The sequence below is a fragment of the Brassica rapa genome, chromosome A06, assembly GCF_000309985.2.
Source record: "Brassica rapa cultivar Chiifu-401-42 chromosome A06, CAAS_Brap_v3.01, whole genome shotgun sequence".
Classification (NCBI taxonomy): Eukaryota; Viridiplantae; Streptophyta; class Magnoliopsida; order Brassicales; family Brassicaceae; genus Brassica; species Brassica rapa.
Genome location: NC_024800.2, coordinates 11973260 through 11988448, shown reverse-complemented (window position 1 = coordinate 11988448; position 15189 = coordinate 11973260). Strand labels below are relative to the sequence as shown.

At 39.4% G+C, this 15189-nt stretch overlaps 4 protein-coding genes and 1 non-coding gene across 5 annotated transcripts in view; 3 read left to right on the top strand and 2 right to left on the bottom strand.

The window, feature by feature from the left end:
- LOC103873306 overlaps window positions 1-15189 on the top strand; it is a 728778-nt gene that overhangs the window by 508882 nt on the left and 204707 nt on the right. The gene's annotated exons all lie outside the window — the stretch shown is intronic.
- Window positions 1343-1881, top strand: LOC103873396 (histone H4). The gene has a single exon (XM_009151802.3). The coding sequence runs from the start codon at window positions 1445-1447 to the stop codon at window positions 1754-1756; it is 312 nt and encodes a 103-aa protein (XP_009150050.2). The 5' UTR covers window positions 1343-1444; the 3' UTR covers window positions 1757-1881.
- On the top strand, window positions 2787-2860 carry TRNAV-AAC. Its single transcript has one exon. It is a non-coding gene; the product is annotated as a tRNA-Val (tRNA).
- LOC103873395 (histone H2B.7) lies at window positions 2941-3563 on the bottom strand. The gene has a single exon (XM_009151801.3). It carries the CDS (start codon window positions 3484-3486, stop codon window positions 3073-3075), a length of 414 nt encoding a protein of 137 aa, XP_009150049.1. The 5' UTR covers window positions 3487-3563; the 3' UTR covers window positions 2941-3072.
- On the bottom strand, window positions 3988-5645 carry LOC103873394 (actin-depolymerizing factor 2). Its single transcript, XM_009151800.2, has 3 exons — window positions 5438-5645; window positions 4592-4851; window positions 3988-4481 (listed from the first exon to the last, which is right to left on the bottom strand). The coding sequence occupies exons 1-3, from the start codon at window positions 5597-5599 to the stop codon at window positions 4331-4333; spliced, it is 573 nt and encodes a 190-aa protein (XP_009150048.2). The 5' UTR covers window positions 5600-5645; the 3' UTR covers window positions 3988-4330.

Below are 15189 nucleotides of genomic sequence, written 5' to 3'. Positions count from 1 at the left end.
TGACTTAGATAACACATCTGCACATCATTTCCAGTCTTTTTTTATGCCTAAATTCAATTTCTTCAGAGCAGTTATTCCATAAAAATATAGTATGAGATATTGTTTTGATATTCACGTTTGTTTCTTGATTGTTAAGAAGATTGATAACTGTGAAAATGTCTTCTTCGAATATTATATGTCTATAACCGAATCCCCAACATGAGGCAACTTTGTTTAAAAAGTAAATAATTTCATTTTTCTTATATTATATAATAAATATATATTATTTACTTATAATAAAAATATAGTTATTCATCTATCACAAATATCTATGCAAATATGTGAATCAAGTACAACAATCAAACAGCATAATGATTTCCATAAAGAAAATTTAAAAAACATATTTATGTTAGGTAGTCTTATTTTATTTTCTTTAAATAATGTAATACAATATCATACATTATTTTTAGAATTGAGAAATACATATATATATCAGTTAGACAAATTAAGCGATAATTAGACAAATTTGATTTTTTTTTGCCAGCCAAAAGTTTATTATTAATTAGCATCAATTATTTCAAGATGTTTAAGAAAGGATGGACAAAAAAATAGGATGGACATAAATGATATATGAACTATGAATAGTATTTTGTAAAGCTAACTTAGATAACACATCTGGACATCAATTTCCAGTGTTTTTTTTATGCCAAAATTCAAATTTTCAGAGCAGTTATTCCACAAAGAGATCGTATGAGATATTGTTTTGATATTCAGATTTATTTCTTGACTGTTAAGAAGATTGATAACTATAAAAATGTCTCATTCGAATATGATATGTCTACACCTAGTTCCCAACATGAGACAAGTTTGTTTTAAAAGTAAATAATTTTATTTTTTTATATTATATAATAAATATATATTATTTACTGATAATAAAAATATAGTTATTCATCTATCACAAATAACTATACAAATATGTGAATCACGTATAACAATCAAACAACATAATGATTTTCACAAATAAAATTTAAAAAATATATTTATGTTATGTAGTCTTATTTTATATTATTTAAATAATGTAATACAATATTATACATTATTTTTTTAGAATTAAGAAATACATATAATATCTTATCCGCGCTACGCGCGGTTAAAAAATCTAGTTTCAGAAAGAAAAGGAGGGAAAAGAGACACGCAAGAAGAGAACGTAAAATATATTCCCGCTATAATTTGGAGAACATTTTGAAGAGATTCGTGTATCACGCGGATCGACTGTAAGGACCGTTTGATTAATACTTAATCAACGGCCAATACATAATCATTAATATTCATCCGGATTGAGATATAATAAACACATGCGATTACATTACGACTATATAATACAGCCCCCATTGCTCTCCTCATTAATACACAAAACCAAAACAAAAGATCTTTGAGAAAATCTGAGATTTAGCGTTGTTGAAAAATGTCGGGTCGTGGAAAGGGAGGCAAGGGTTTGGGGAAAGGAGGAGCCAAGCGTCACAGGAAGGTTCTCAGAGACAACATCCAAGGAATCACCAAGCCTGCGATTCGTCGTTTGGCTCGTAGAGGAGGCGTGAAGCGTATCAGCGGTCTGATCTACGAGGAGACTCGTGGCGTCCTCAAGATCTTTTTGGAGAACGTTATCCGTGACGCCGTCACCTACACCGAGCACGCGCGGCGGAAGACGGTGACGGCCATGGATGTGGTGTATGCTCTCAAGAGGCAAGGGAGGACTCTCTATGGATTCGGCGGCTAGGGTTTTTAAAATTGTTTTCGTTAAATCAAATCTCAGATGTGATTCTATCTTTAGTCATTTCAGCTTCTCTTTATGGTTTTGTATCATCAAAATATATGAAATTCACATTTGACTATATCACTATCTGTTACATTGTTTTATGATTCTCTGATATTGAGCTCCGAACTTGTATCTCTATCTCCCTCTTGCTCAACCTACTTCGTGCTCAATTTGATGTCTCCGTCCCACATCAAAGCCTGTTTGTGGTGAGAGAGAGAGAGAGAGAGAGATCTGGCCGTTATAGCACCACATATACCATGTGAGTGAGTTAGACAATCTGCTCTCAAATCTTTGAATCTAAGCATGAATGATGGTGATTCATGGTATTGCTTGTCATTCCCTGCTAAGTATCTTTTACACACTTAAAAACTGCTAAGACTGGACACTAGAGCAGAAGTTGGCTGGTCGTGCGTATGAGTATCATCAGAAGTAGCTTAGGAGTTGTTTACTCTGAGCAGCTCACACAGGTTCGTAGTCCTTTAGCCCGGCGCTCAAACATTACTACTCCTAGTCATTTAAGACTGCTTGAAATCTGCGTTTTCTCGTTAAGAAACAAAACTGGTCACATAAATTTTAGAATCAGTGACTTTAACTGTGAACTATCTTGTTTCTTTTCTGATTCTGTCTTCTCGATGAGAACTATTTTGTTCTATTTTGTTAAGAAACGATTAAGGTAATCAACTATCAAGAAAAATGGGCAAGAGATCAGTGTTGTGATCAAACTCGGGTTATATAGAACAGCTAACGAATCAATTCTGAACGTGGAATCAAAACATTAATTTGGCTCTCTCAAGTAAAATGTAGCATAATTAAGGACATCTAGATACTAAAACCAGGGAAACTAGCTAGACTCTTTTGAGAAGAATCAAAAGTTCTTTATGTTATTTTAAATTGCTTTTGGTGTATATTCGCAGGCATCAGAAGTAGAGGAGGACGAGAGCCAGATTCAACTAAATACTTTTTCTTTTGTGTAACACATCTTTAACAAAACGGTTTCGTGGTGTAGTTGGTTATCACGTCAGTCTAACACACTGAAGGTCTCCGGTTCGAACCCGGGCGAAGCCATTCCTTTTATAGAAAAGTTTTCTTTATTTTTTTAGTTTCTGGAGAAATGATTTAATCTAAATTTCTCGGTAAAGCAATAATTAATCTGAAGAACTCAAATACGAATTTCATGCATTGTGCGAAAACGCAAACATTTTAGATTCCAAACAGATTCATAGAACTAATTACAACTGAGATTGAAATGAAACTGAAACTTAATTTAGATTGGATGTTCAAGAGCTGGTGAATTTAGTGACGGCCTTGGTGCCTTCGGAGACGGCGTGTTTGGCGAGCTCTCCTGGAAGAACGAGCCTAACAGCAGTCTGAATCTCCCTCGAGGTGATTGTCGGCTTCTTGTTGTACCTCGCGAGTTTAGACGATTCCTGAGCGAGCTTCTCGAAGATATCATTGATGAAACTGTTCATGATCCCCATGGCTTTACTAGAGATTCCGACATCTGGATGAACCTGCTTCAGAACCTTGAAGATGTAAATCTTATACGTCTCCACGCTCTTCTTCGATTTCTTCTTCTTCTTCATGTCAACGCCTGCACCTGCTTCCTTGGGCAGCTTCTTCCCGGCCTTCGGTTTCTTCTCCGCCGGAGCTTTCTCCTCTACGGGCTTCTTCTCTGCTGCTTTTGGAGCCATTGCTTTGACTTTCTTTCTGGGTTAAAGAAGAACAAGTACAGATCTGAGAATGCAATAAACCTATCTCTCGTTTAGCTTTTATAATAGATCGAATCATTGATATGATTGGTTGTTAAGATATCGACGAGGATCGATAAATAAAACGATCTTTACCGTTGATTGTTTATTTAATCAACGGCACATAATAATATATGTAATCTCTATGCTAATTGCTGACGTGTCCATTTTCGGCGTCGGTTTAAGCGCCGCTTGAAAGAAAAAAAAATCAATTCCTAATGGCCTTTGTTAGGCCTATTTCCTTTATGATCGAAAGTGGCTTGGTTTCGAGCCCGTCCAGGCGATTTCATGTATTTTGAGGGTAAAAAGACATAAATGAAGTAGTATGTTGATGCATTCATGGCAGCAAAGAGCCCCATCATCGAACCTGATGTGATCTATGCAGTTTATCAAGAATCTAAAAAGGTTGATTGAAGCTGTAAGAAAATCATGGGGTACGGAAGCTGCAAAAAGCTTTTACGTTATAGCATACATCAAATCAATAAACTCCAATCTGTTTTTTTCAAAGTATTGTACATAGATAGTAAACTGACACATGTCAAAAAAAAAAGATAGTAAACTGACACAAAAGATTGCCAACCACCACAAGGCAAGGCAGCACAATCTCACAAGTTCATAGATGATGAAAACACATCATCAAGACACGAAAGACAATAACAATACCCAAACCGAATGAAGATGTTAAAAGTTTCATAACCGTCAGAGGAAACAGTTAACAGACACATAAAATCACTCCAGAAACAAATTTATTCAAGTCCCCCCGGTTCACAGGGGGGGTGTTTAGGCTTTAGTTGGTGCGGCTCTTGAAAACATCAAGACCCATCTCGGTTGGATCGGTTGCTTGAAGCTCCACTTGAATCCCATCCAGTTCTCTCTTGAACCTATCCTTAGAGCTTGCGTAAATCATCTTATCTCTCACTTTGGCAGTGTCAGGAGACCTTACCACAAACACGCATTATTTGTGATGATCATATGATATTAGCAAACCAGACACATGAGTTCTTAATTAGCAAAACCAGATAGTAATTAATTAATTAAAACTGTTTACCATGCGATGAAGAAAATCTTGCTCTTCTGGCAGTTCTCCTCAGTGACAAAGTCGAAGTCATAAATGGCATAACGGCATTCGTTCTCCGGAAGACTTGCTGCAAAGTCATCGTACGATTGTTCAGGCTCACCGAGTTTCTCCACAATCACTTGCTTGTCCTCAATCTTGTAGACTATGGTACGGAATGTTCTTTTGGCTTTCAGTTCCAAAAATTTGAGCTTGCAATCATCATGCACAGCCATTCCTGATGCCGCGTTAGCCTGTTATCAATATTAATGTCAATAGTACACACACATAAAAAGGAAGATGCACATCTCTTCAAAAAAAAAAAAGAACAGCCAATTTTTGAGAAATAACTTAGGACACGAATTTGGGTTATACGATCATCTCTAGCATTGCTAACATCACATGTAAGAGAAGCTAACAAGCTTCCACGGTCGCAATTTCGAAAGAGATTTATAGCAGCCACAAACCCGTCAATATATAGAACTTCAACTGAGACTCATCAGGAGACGTTCTGACTTGAAAAGACGAGTTTGAAAACTCGTAAAAAATTCAACTTATATATGAACTTCAAGTGAACAATTACAGTTTCCTCCTGATTTCAGACAGAACAAGGATACGAGTTCTTGGTCGGATTTCAATAAATTCGATCACACAAGAGACGAACTATCTTCAAGATCGGACACGGACACAATTCATCTACAGATCTAACGAGCGAGAGAGGAGAGCTATCAAAAAGAGATACTATCCAACCAAAACGGATTCAGACTCAATTCCACAAGCAAAATCGATATCATAACGAACAGCTTTAAAACAGTAAAAAGAGGAACTTCGAGAGCTCACCATGGCTAACCGATTCCAACGATAACTCTTGTTGAAAATAAAGAAGCGGAAGAAAGATATTTTTCTCCGGTCGGCGAAACACGATATGACTTGTGTTTTTTTTGTTTCTTCACTGTTTCGTCTCCGCGTTATTTGTAAGCTATCCAGAATATATTCTTCCATTTTTTATATATAGAAACGTATTTCATTTGCTTACATTTCATAAATGATGGTTAAGTAAAAATACAGATTTGATCAAAAAAAAAAAAGTAAAAATACAGCTAATTTTTAAGTCAATTTTTTCTGAGGTAAAATATTATCTCAAATGATTACTTACAGCTGATTATATTTATATTTTCTGAGTAAGATTATTTATTTTCAAAAAAAATAGAATAAGTCTTGGTAACAAAAATAAATAATAAAATAATTTAAACTTATGAGATTATACTAATAAATGTTCATTAATAAACACATAATGGTAATAACATATGGCGGAAATACAACAAATATGGGTCAGCGCAACCACCGGTCAAAACAACGAATCCAATCATAATCTTAAAAAGAATGATTGCTCAATAAAATCTTTAAAAATGATATTGTCGTTGATTAATTACAACATGACTCTCTAATGGATGATTGAACAGATGATTGGTTCACTAATTGTTTTGTTCTTAACAAAACTAGCCCAAACCAAGTTTGATTTGGGCCTCTATAGAAACTAAAGTACATAGTAGGTTGTTTTTTTTATCTTTTTTATTATGAACACATGAATCATATCGTTGGATTAGAGATGTCATATGGACCGATCCACGTCCAAATAGCCCAATTCGCAGCGGGTTCGATTTTTCTATGAGCTGTGCAGGTACCAGTTTGTATATATATGTTTAAGCCGGCCCCGCTTAGCTAAGCGATTTTGCGACGAACCCGCAGATTTAAAATATATTATGTAGTTTTTATGTTGTAAATGTCATTTCAGAATATGTTAGGCAGTTATAAAAAAGTTTATACAAATGTCCTTTTGTAAATAATATACACTAGTGTATTAAATTGAAACATTCAATCTAAAAAGAAACGGTAAAAGAATTGTAGAAAAACAAGAGAGTATAAACAAATATATTATAGAATACTCTTATCAGTTAAATTATTTACAAATAACATGTTTGTTTTCAATTATCATCTAACACTTTTATCCAAAAATTAACAAAGTTAGAGTATAACCAATTTATTATATATAATGAATTGAGATGCAAAAGCACAAAAAACATCCATAAGCCTACTATATGAGCTGATACAAAGCAAATGAAAGTTAAAGTGTTCAGATAGTTGATTTACAAGATTCATTTTGTTGTGTTTGTTGTAATAACTAGATTCCAAATTTTCTAAAAGAAACGTAAAATAAGGGGGTTGCCATCAACATAGATGATGAAGTGGTGATTGTTGATGAGAAGATCAATAACGAGATTTTGGAGAAGATAGTGGAAGCCAAAGGAAAAGGAAAGGCTGGAGAAGAGAAGAAAACAGTTAAGGTTGGTGAAGTTGTTACTCCAGCAAGTGAAAGTTCTTTTGTTCCTCCTCCCTATGAATCTAAACTTCCATTCCCAGGTCGATTCAAGAGGCAGCTGCTAGAGAAGTACAAAGTTCTATTTGAAAAGCAAATGAGTGAAATCCAGGTCACAATGCCCATTATTGATGCTTTCATGCTGATTCCTCAATACAACAAGTTCCTGAAAGATATTGTAGCTGCAAAGAAGAAAGAGATGGAGGGCATGGTGATTATCACTCATGAGTGTAGTGCCATCATCCAGAGGCTTGTTGTCCCAAAGAAGCTAGAAGATCCAGGATGCTTCACATTACCTTGTGCTCTTGGACCTATGGTATTTGATAGATGTCTCTGCGATTTGGGAGCTAGTGTCAGCTTGATGCCTCTATCTGTTGCCAAGAAGCTTGGTTTCACTCAGTACAAGAAGTGTAGACTTTCTCTGGTATTGGCTGATCGTTCAGTGAAGTACCCTGTGGGTATCTTGGAGGACCTCCCCGTGATGGTTGGAAACTATGAGATCCCTACAGACTTTGTGGTGCTTGAGATGGGTAAGGAAGCTCAAGATCCTTTAATCCTTGGAAGGTCTTTCTTAGACACAGCATGAGCTATTGTTAATGTGAAAGAAGGCAAGATTGATCTCCACTTGGGTAAATGGCACATTCTCCACTTTGACATCAAGGAGGTAATGAGGAGGCCAACAGTTCAAGGGTTCTACATTGAAGAGATGGACGCCCTTGCTGATGAACTCCTTGAAAAGTTGTCACTAGAGGACCCTCTACAGCATGCTTTGACTATAGAGAGAGAGGTTGAGGTGATTGAGAACCTGGAGAGTACTGCTTATGGGATGATGCTGGATTCACACCAGGGGTTTGTCAGTAAGGATCAGTACGAGGAGCTTCCATAGATGGTTCACCAAGAAGTCTCAGTCACTCAATAAGAGGACACCCAGCAAGATGACTGAAGTGAGCTTAAGGCACCTAAAGTGGAGCTTAAACCTCTCCCCCATGGTGTAAGGTATGCATTCCTTGGTCCTAATGAAACTTATCCTTTCATTGTGAGTAGTGAACTTACTGAAACTGAGCTATCTGAACTTTTGAAAACACTTAAAAGATTTAGAAAAGCAATAGGTTACTCACTGGATGACATCAAATGAATATCACCCTCTTTGTGCATTCATAGGATACATCTTGAGGATGAATCAATGACTTCTATCGAGCATCAAAGAAGGTTGAATTCTAACCTGAAGGATGTTGTAAAGAAAGAGATTCTTAAACTCTTAGATGCTGGTGTTATTTACCCTATCTCAGATTCTAAATGGGTATCTCCTGTGCATGTTGTACCAAAGAAAGGTGGTATCACTGTGATTAAAAATGACAAGGATGAATTGATACCAACAAGAACCATCACAGGTCATAGAATGTGCATTGATTACCGAAAACTAAACTCTGCATCTAGAAATGATCATTTCTCATTACCATTTATTGATCAGATGCTTGAGAGACTTGCAAATCACCCATTATATTGCTTTCTTGATGGTTACTCAGGATTTTTCCAAATCCCCATACATCCCAATGATCAAGAGAAAACGACATTCACATGTCCCTATGGTACCTTTGCATATCGAAGGATGCCATTTGGTCTATGTAATGCTCCAGCCACTTTTCAGAGGTGCATGATGTCAATCTTCTCTGATCTGATTGAAGATGTTATGAAGGTGTTTATTGATGATTTCTCTGTCTACGGATATTCGTTTTCTGCTTGTTTGTCAAACTTGTGAAGGGTCCTACAAAGATGTGAAGACACCAACCTTGTGCTGAATTGGGTGAAGTGTCACTTCATGGTTAAGGAAGGGATTGTGCTGGGACACAAGATTTCAGAGAAAGGGATTGAGAGGGATAAATCCCAAATCGATGTTACGGTTGGTTTGCCCCCACCAAAAATCCCAAAACTTTTTCAATTCTCACCCAAATCAACAAGTTATTGTTTCTAAATCTAAACTTTCGCCCCTGTAGTCTATTCCTCACCACCCATTCACCATTTCCTTTCATCTAAAGCAAGGTATTGTGTTTTTAAATTCAAATTCGTAGGTCCATGAACCCTAGAATTTGAAAATCGAAATTTGGTCATTTTCTTGCTAGATTGTGGTGAAATAGACTAGAGAAAGCTTATCTATCAAGTTGGGTTGTTGAATTAGTGGTGAAATTGAGTTCAATTTGCACTTTGGCAAAATTAGGGTTCATGGATTTGGGGCTTTTCGAATTTGACCTTAATTGGGTGTGTTTGTGGGTGAACTAGATGTGTTAAGGTGTTACAAGATTGAGAAGTGTAATTCTTGCTCTTCACTTGGTCTTTTAGTGCTAAATGTGTGAATTTTTTGCATTGAGTTGAACTTGAGCTTAAATTGCTAGTTCATTTGTTAAGTTCACTTTTGCAACTTTCATTTGCAAAGTCTTGCTCTTCTTTACTTCTATCTACTTATCACTTTTAAAGTTTTGAATTTTTCTGGTGACAATGGTTAAGAAGACAAAGGGAAAGTTGGAAGCTGAGAGGCAAGAAGCTGAAAGAAAAGAGTCTGCACTAAAAGGGAAAGCTTTAACCTCCGAGCCAACTGGCTTAGGGACGCAGAGGATTGTTTGTCAGCAGACCTTGGCTGCAAGGAAATCGCAAGAACAAGAGAAGAGGGCAGGGAAAAGTGTAGCAGTCCCCACTCATGAGGAGAGTGAAACTGAGAGTGGTGATGAGCAGGCACCTACAAAGAAAGCCAAGATGTCCAAAGGGAAGGCGGTTGCTGTTGATCGGGACTGGGCGAAAACTCCTTCTGTAGAGGAGCTGTATGATAACTTGATGAATGGGGTCACTTGGACTCCAACCAGGTTCGCCGACCTTGATTTGCTGAAGGAGTTGGGTCTTGAGTCTGATATTGAGGCGATGCTAGGACATTTGAAGATGCCAAAACTCCTCACCATGGCTTACCCTCTCTACAAGGATGTCACTTGTCAGTTCTTATCTTCCCTTGTGGTCACTAACCACGAGACTGCACATGTGAGGCAAGGATGAGACAAAATCAGGTTCAAGGTCAATGGAAGAGAATACAACATGAACTTCAAGGACATTGGGAGAGTCATGGGGTTCCAAGACCTAGAAGACCACTCCCTTCCCAAGTGTGAGAACCTCCCCACCGAGCTTTGGAAGTTGAACACTAGAAACAAACACTCTAACGGGGCTGACAAGAACTCACATATCCGACACCCGTCAGTACGCTACCTCCACATGATGCGCGTCCATGCATTCTACCCACAGAAGCAAGCTGGTAGTGTCACTGAGGAAGTCATGCGACTGCTCTGCCCGGCTATCCGCCCCTACGCTCTCCCTGGAGTGTTGCCCCTTCCCAACACCAACATCTATGCTACTTTTAGGATGGTCAGTTTCTTCGTGAGTCGTCTCCAGCACTACAGAGACTGGGCATGATACACCTCTGATTCGCGCCCAAAGGTTGGGATAGGCGGGATGATCACACCACTACTCCAGTTTCTGAATGTTCCCTTGGGAAATGACGCAGCAGGACCTAAGTTCATTGATGGCACCTATTTGAGGATTGCCACCTATTTCAGTGGGATGTATGGGAAGGACTACGTCTACCACTATTACTTGCAGGGCAAGCCGGTCGAAGTGGTTCTTCCAAACCAGAACCTGGCGAGCTTAGAGAGACCTGGAGCTATCAGCTTCAACATATCCTAGGAGGAGTTTCTTGGAGAAAACGGGTCTCTCGATCCCATTTCTCCACCATGGAAAAGGAGTGTTCCTACGCGACCTGACTCACCTGTTGCAGACACATCTGAGCCTATCTATGGACCTCCGCGCTACTACTTCAAGCCACATGACAGAGTTCTTCCGCCTGGGGCTCTTCGTGATGCTCATGACCACATTGGTCGCCTTCAGAGATGGAACAAGGCACAGGACAGGACGATAGAAAAGTTGAAGGATAAGTGCAAGGCGCTTAGCAAGACTGTGAAGAGGCAGGCAAAGACTTCAGCCAAGTTCATGAAGAAGGTTGCTGATGTCTTAACCAGGGGAGGAATAGCTGGATGTAGCTTAGCAGACTTCGCTTTCGCGAACACATCAAACCCCCAGCCTTCACCTCCGCTTGATGCTCTTGGTTTCCCCCTCACTGCTACGCAGCTTCAGCGTAAGTGGAGGAACCCACCCACTCAACCCTCCACCTCCGGAAGTTGAGAGCCAACCATGGTATGGAGGCTACGGCTCAGCATCAGGCGGTTACTACACCACCTTCCCACCTGACGACGACGAAGATGGGGCATCTGCCCCCACTCACTATCCGTAGGAGGTACCTCTTTCTTTCCCTTGTATATACCATTTCATTTTTGCATATTAGTCTTCTTTTCAGTATCTCTCTCTTTCCTTGACAACACAGAGACTGTGTAACTCAAGTTTGGGGGAGGTACCAAGCATTTGATCATGTTTGCTTCGATGTTGTTTCATTGAGTCATGCATTTCATTGAGTCATATATTTAAAAAAAAGCCATTTAGTTTGCATCATTTGCATTTCTAGGAGAGTCTAGAGCATATAGGTTGCATTCACTTGCATTGGTAGCCATGATTTTAAATGCCTTGTAAAGAACACTACGTTGCACCTGAGTAGCTATACACCTCTCAAAAAGAAAAGACTTGTATGTTTCGAGCCTTGAAAACTCTTCCTGAAACTTGTTGATTGCTGAAACTTAGTCTTTGAAGCCAACTACAACCTTATTTGAATTGAACAAACTTAATTCTTCTTGCTCATGGTCCCTTGTGTACTGAGTCATGGCTATACACACTTGAATTGTCACATCTTTTATGCCGATTTTTTTTGACAAACTCTAGTGGTAGACTACTCCCAAAACCCTTCCCTCCTTTTAAGCTTTCATTGTTTGATGAGTGAGGCCTTTTTCGGAAAGTCTTACATGTGCATAATGTTGAGAGTATCAGGAACGACAATGCTTGATCTTCATTCTTGCTAGATTGGACACTTTATTGTCTAGCTATACGTGGGGGGGGGGGGGGGGGTGAGTGTTGTGCTTATGATTTGGGAACAATGAAAAAGGAAAAGAAATGGCTCTTTGTGTTTAAGAGAATTGTCTTATTGGGATAAGTAGAGAAGCCTCTAGCTCAAGTTATGAAAAGTTTTGGCCCCCAGCCTAAAAAGAAGAATGAAAAAGAAAAAAAAAAGAAAAAGAAAAAACAGAAAAGAAAATGAAAAGAAAGTAAAGGGGGCTAGCAAAGTTGTTAGGAGCTAAGAAATGTTTTGAAATTGTGAAATATCCCTTGTAGATTTCAAAGAGAAAGAGCTGATGTTCTTAGGATCTTTTGGTGAGAGATGTGAGTTGGGTTTGACATTGGGAAATGATTGTGTAATTGTATGTTTGGGAAAAGGGTAGAACAATGGAGATTGAGCATTGTATGCATGAGTTGATCTCTTTCTTAGATATATTATGTTTAATGTCAAGGCTACTTTTATTCAAGTGAGTCAAGATGTTCAAAATATATGATCTTTAAGGTGGTTTATTCTCGAAACAAGTAGCCTTGACATTGAACATAATATATCTAAGAAAGAGATCAACTCATGCATACAATGCTCAATCTCCATTGTTCTACCATTTTCCCAAACATACAATTACACAATCATTCCCCAATGTCAAACCCAACTCACATCTCTCACCAAAAGATCCTAAGAACATCAGCTCTTTCTCTTTGAAATCTACAAGGGATATTTCACAATTTCAAAACATTTCTTAGCTCCTAACAACTTTGTTAGCCCCTTTTTTTTTCTTTTCTGTTTTTTCATTTTTTTTTTTTTTCATTTTTTTTTTAGGCTGGGGGCCAAGACTTTTCATAACTTGAGCTAGAGGCCTCTCTACTTATCCCAATAAGACAATTCTCTTAAACACAAAGAGCCATTTCTTTTCCTTTTTCATTGTTCCCAAATCATAAGCACAACACTCACCCCCCATCTATAGCTAGACAATAAAGTACCCAATCTAGCAAGAATGAATATCAAGCATTGTCGTTCCCGATACTCTCAACATTATGCACATGTAAGACTTTTCGAAAAAAGCCTCACTCATCAAACAATGAAAGCTTAAAAGGAGGGAATGATTTTGGGAGTGGTCAACCACTAAAGTTTGTCAAAAAAAGATTGGCATAAAGGATGTGACAACTCAAGTGTGTATAGCCATGACTCAGTACACAAGGGACCATGAGCAAGAAGCATTAAGTTCGTACAGTTCAAATAAAGTTGTAGTTAGCTTCAAAGACTAAATTTCAGCAATCAACAAGTTTCAGGAAGAGTTTTCAAGGCTCGAAACATACAAGTCTTTTCTTTTTGAAAGGTGCATAGCTACTCAGGTGCAACGTAGTGTTCTTTACAAGACATTTAAAATTATTGTTCCCAATGCAAGTGAATGCAACCTTTATGCTCTAGACTCTCCTAGAAATGCAAATGATGCAAACTAAATGTTTTTTTTTATATATGACTCAATGAAATGCATGACTCAATGAAACAACATCAAAGCAAACATGATCAAATGCTTGGTACCTCCCCCAAACTTGAGTTACACAGTCTCTGTGTTGTGAAGGAAAGAGAGAGATACCGAAAAGAAGACTAATATGCAAAAATGAAATGGTATATACAAGGGAAAGAAAGAGGTACCTCCTACGGATAGTGAGTGGGGGCAGATGCCCCATCATCGTCGTCGTCAGGTGGGAAGGTGGTGCAGTAACCGCCTGATGCTGAGCCGTAGCCTCCATACCATGGTTGGCTCTCAACTTCGTCAATCTCGACCTCACTATCAGAAGAAGCGAGGGATGGGGACTTGTTTCCGGAGGTGGAGGGTTGAGTGGGTGGGTTCCTCCACTTACGCTGATGCTGCGTAGCAGTGAGGGGAAAACCAAGAGCATCAGGCGGAGGTGGAGGCTGGGGGTTTGATGTGTTCGCGAAAGCGAAGTCTGCTGAGCTACATCCAGTTATTCCTTCCCTGGTTAAGACATCAGCGACCTTCTTCATGAACTTGGCTGAAGTCTTTGCCTGCCTCTTCACAGTCTTGCTAAGCGCCTTGCACTTATCCTTCAACTTTTCTATCGTCCTGTCCTGTGCCTTATTCCATCTCTGAAGGCGACCAATGTGGTCATGAGCATCACGAAGAGCCCCAGGCGGAAGAACTCTGTCATGTGGCTTGAAGTAGTAGCGCGGAGGTCCATAGATAGACCCAGATGTGTCTGCAACAGATGAGTCAGGTCGCGTAGGAACACTCCTTTTCCTTGGTGGAGCAATGGGATCGAGAGACCCGTGTTCTCCAAGAAACTCCTGCTGGGATATGTTGAAGCTGATAGCTCCAGGTCTCTCTAAGCTCGTCAGGTTCCGGTTTGGAAGAACCACTTCGACCGGCTTGTCCTGCAAGTAATTGTGGTAGACGTAGTCCTTCCCATACATCCCACTGAAATAGGTGGCAATCCTCAAGTAGGTGCCATCAATGAACTTAGGTCCTGCTGCGTCCTTTCCCAAGGGAACATTCAGAAACTGGAGCAGTGGTGTGATCATCCCGCCTATCCCAACCTTTGGGCGCGAATCAGAGGTGTACCACGCCCAGTCTCTGTAGTGCTGGAGACGACTCACGAAGAAACTGACCATCCTAAAAGTAGCATAGATGTCGGTGTTGGGAAGGGGCAACACTCCAGGGGGAGCGTAGGGGCGGATAGCCGGGCAGAGCAGTCGCATGACTTCCTCAGTGACACTACCAGCTTGCTTCTGTGGGTAGAATGCATGGACGCGCATCATGTGGAGGTAGCGTACTGACGGGTGTCGGATATGTGAGTTCTTGTCACCGTTAGAGTGTTTGTTTCCAGTGATCAACTTCCAAAGCTCGGTGGGGAGGTTCTCACACTTGGGAAGGGAGTGGTCTTCTAGGTCTTGGAACCCCATGACTCTCCCAATGTCCTTGAAGTTCATGTTGTATTCTCTTCCATTGACCTTGAACCTGATTTTGCCCCATCCTTGCCTCACATGCGCAATGTCGTGGTAAGTGACCACAAGGGAAGATAATAACTGACAAGTGACATCCTTGTAGAGAGGGTAAGCCATGGTGAGGAGTTTTGGCATTTTCAAATGTCCTACCATCGCCTCAATATCAGACTCAAGACCCAACTCCTTCAACAAATCAAAGTCGGCGAACCTGGTTGG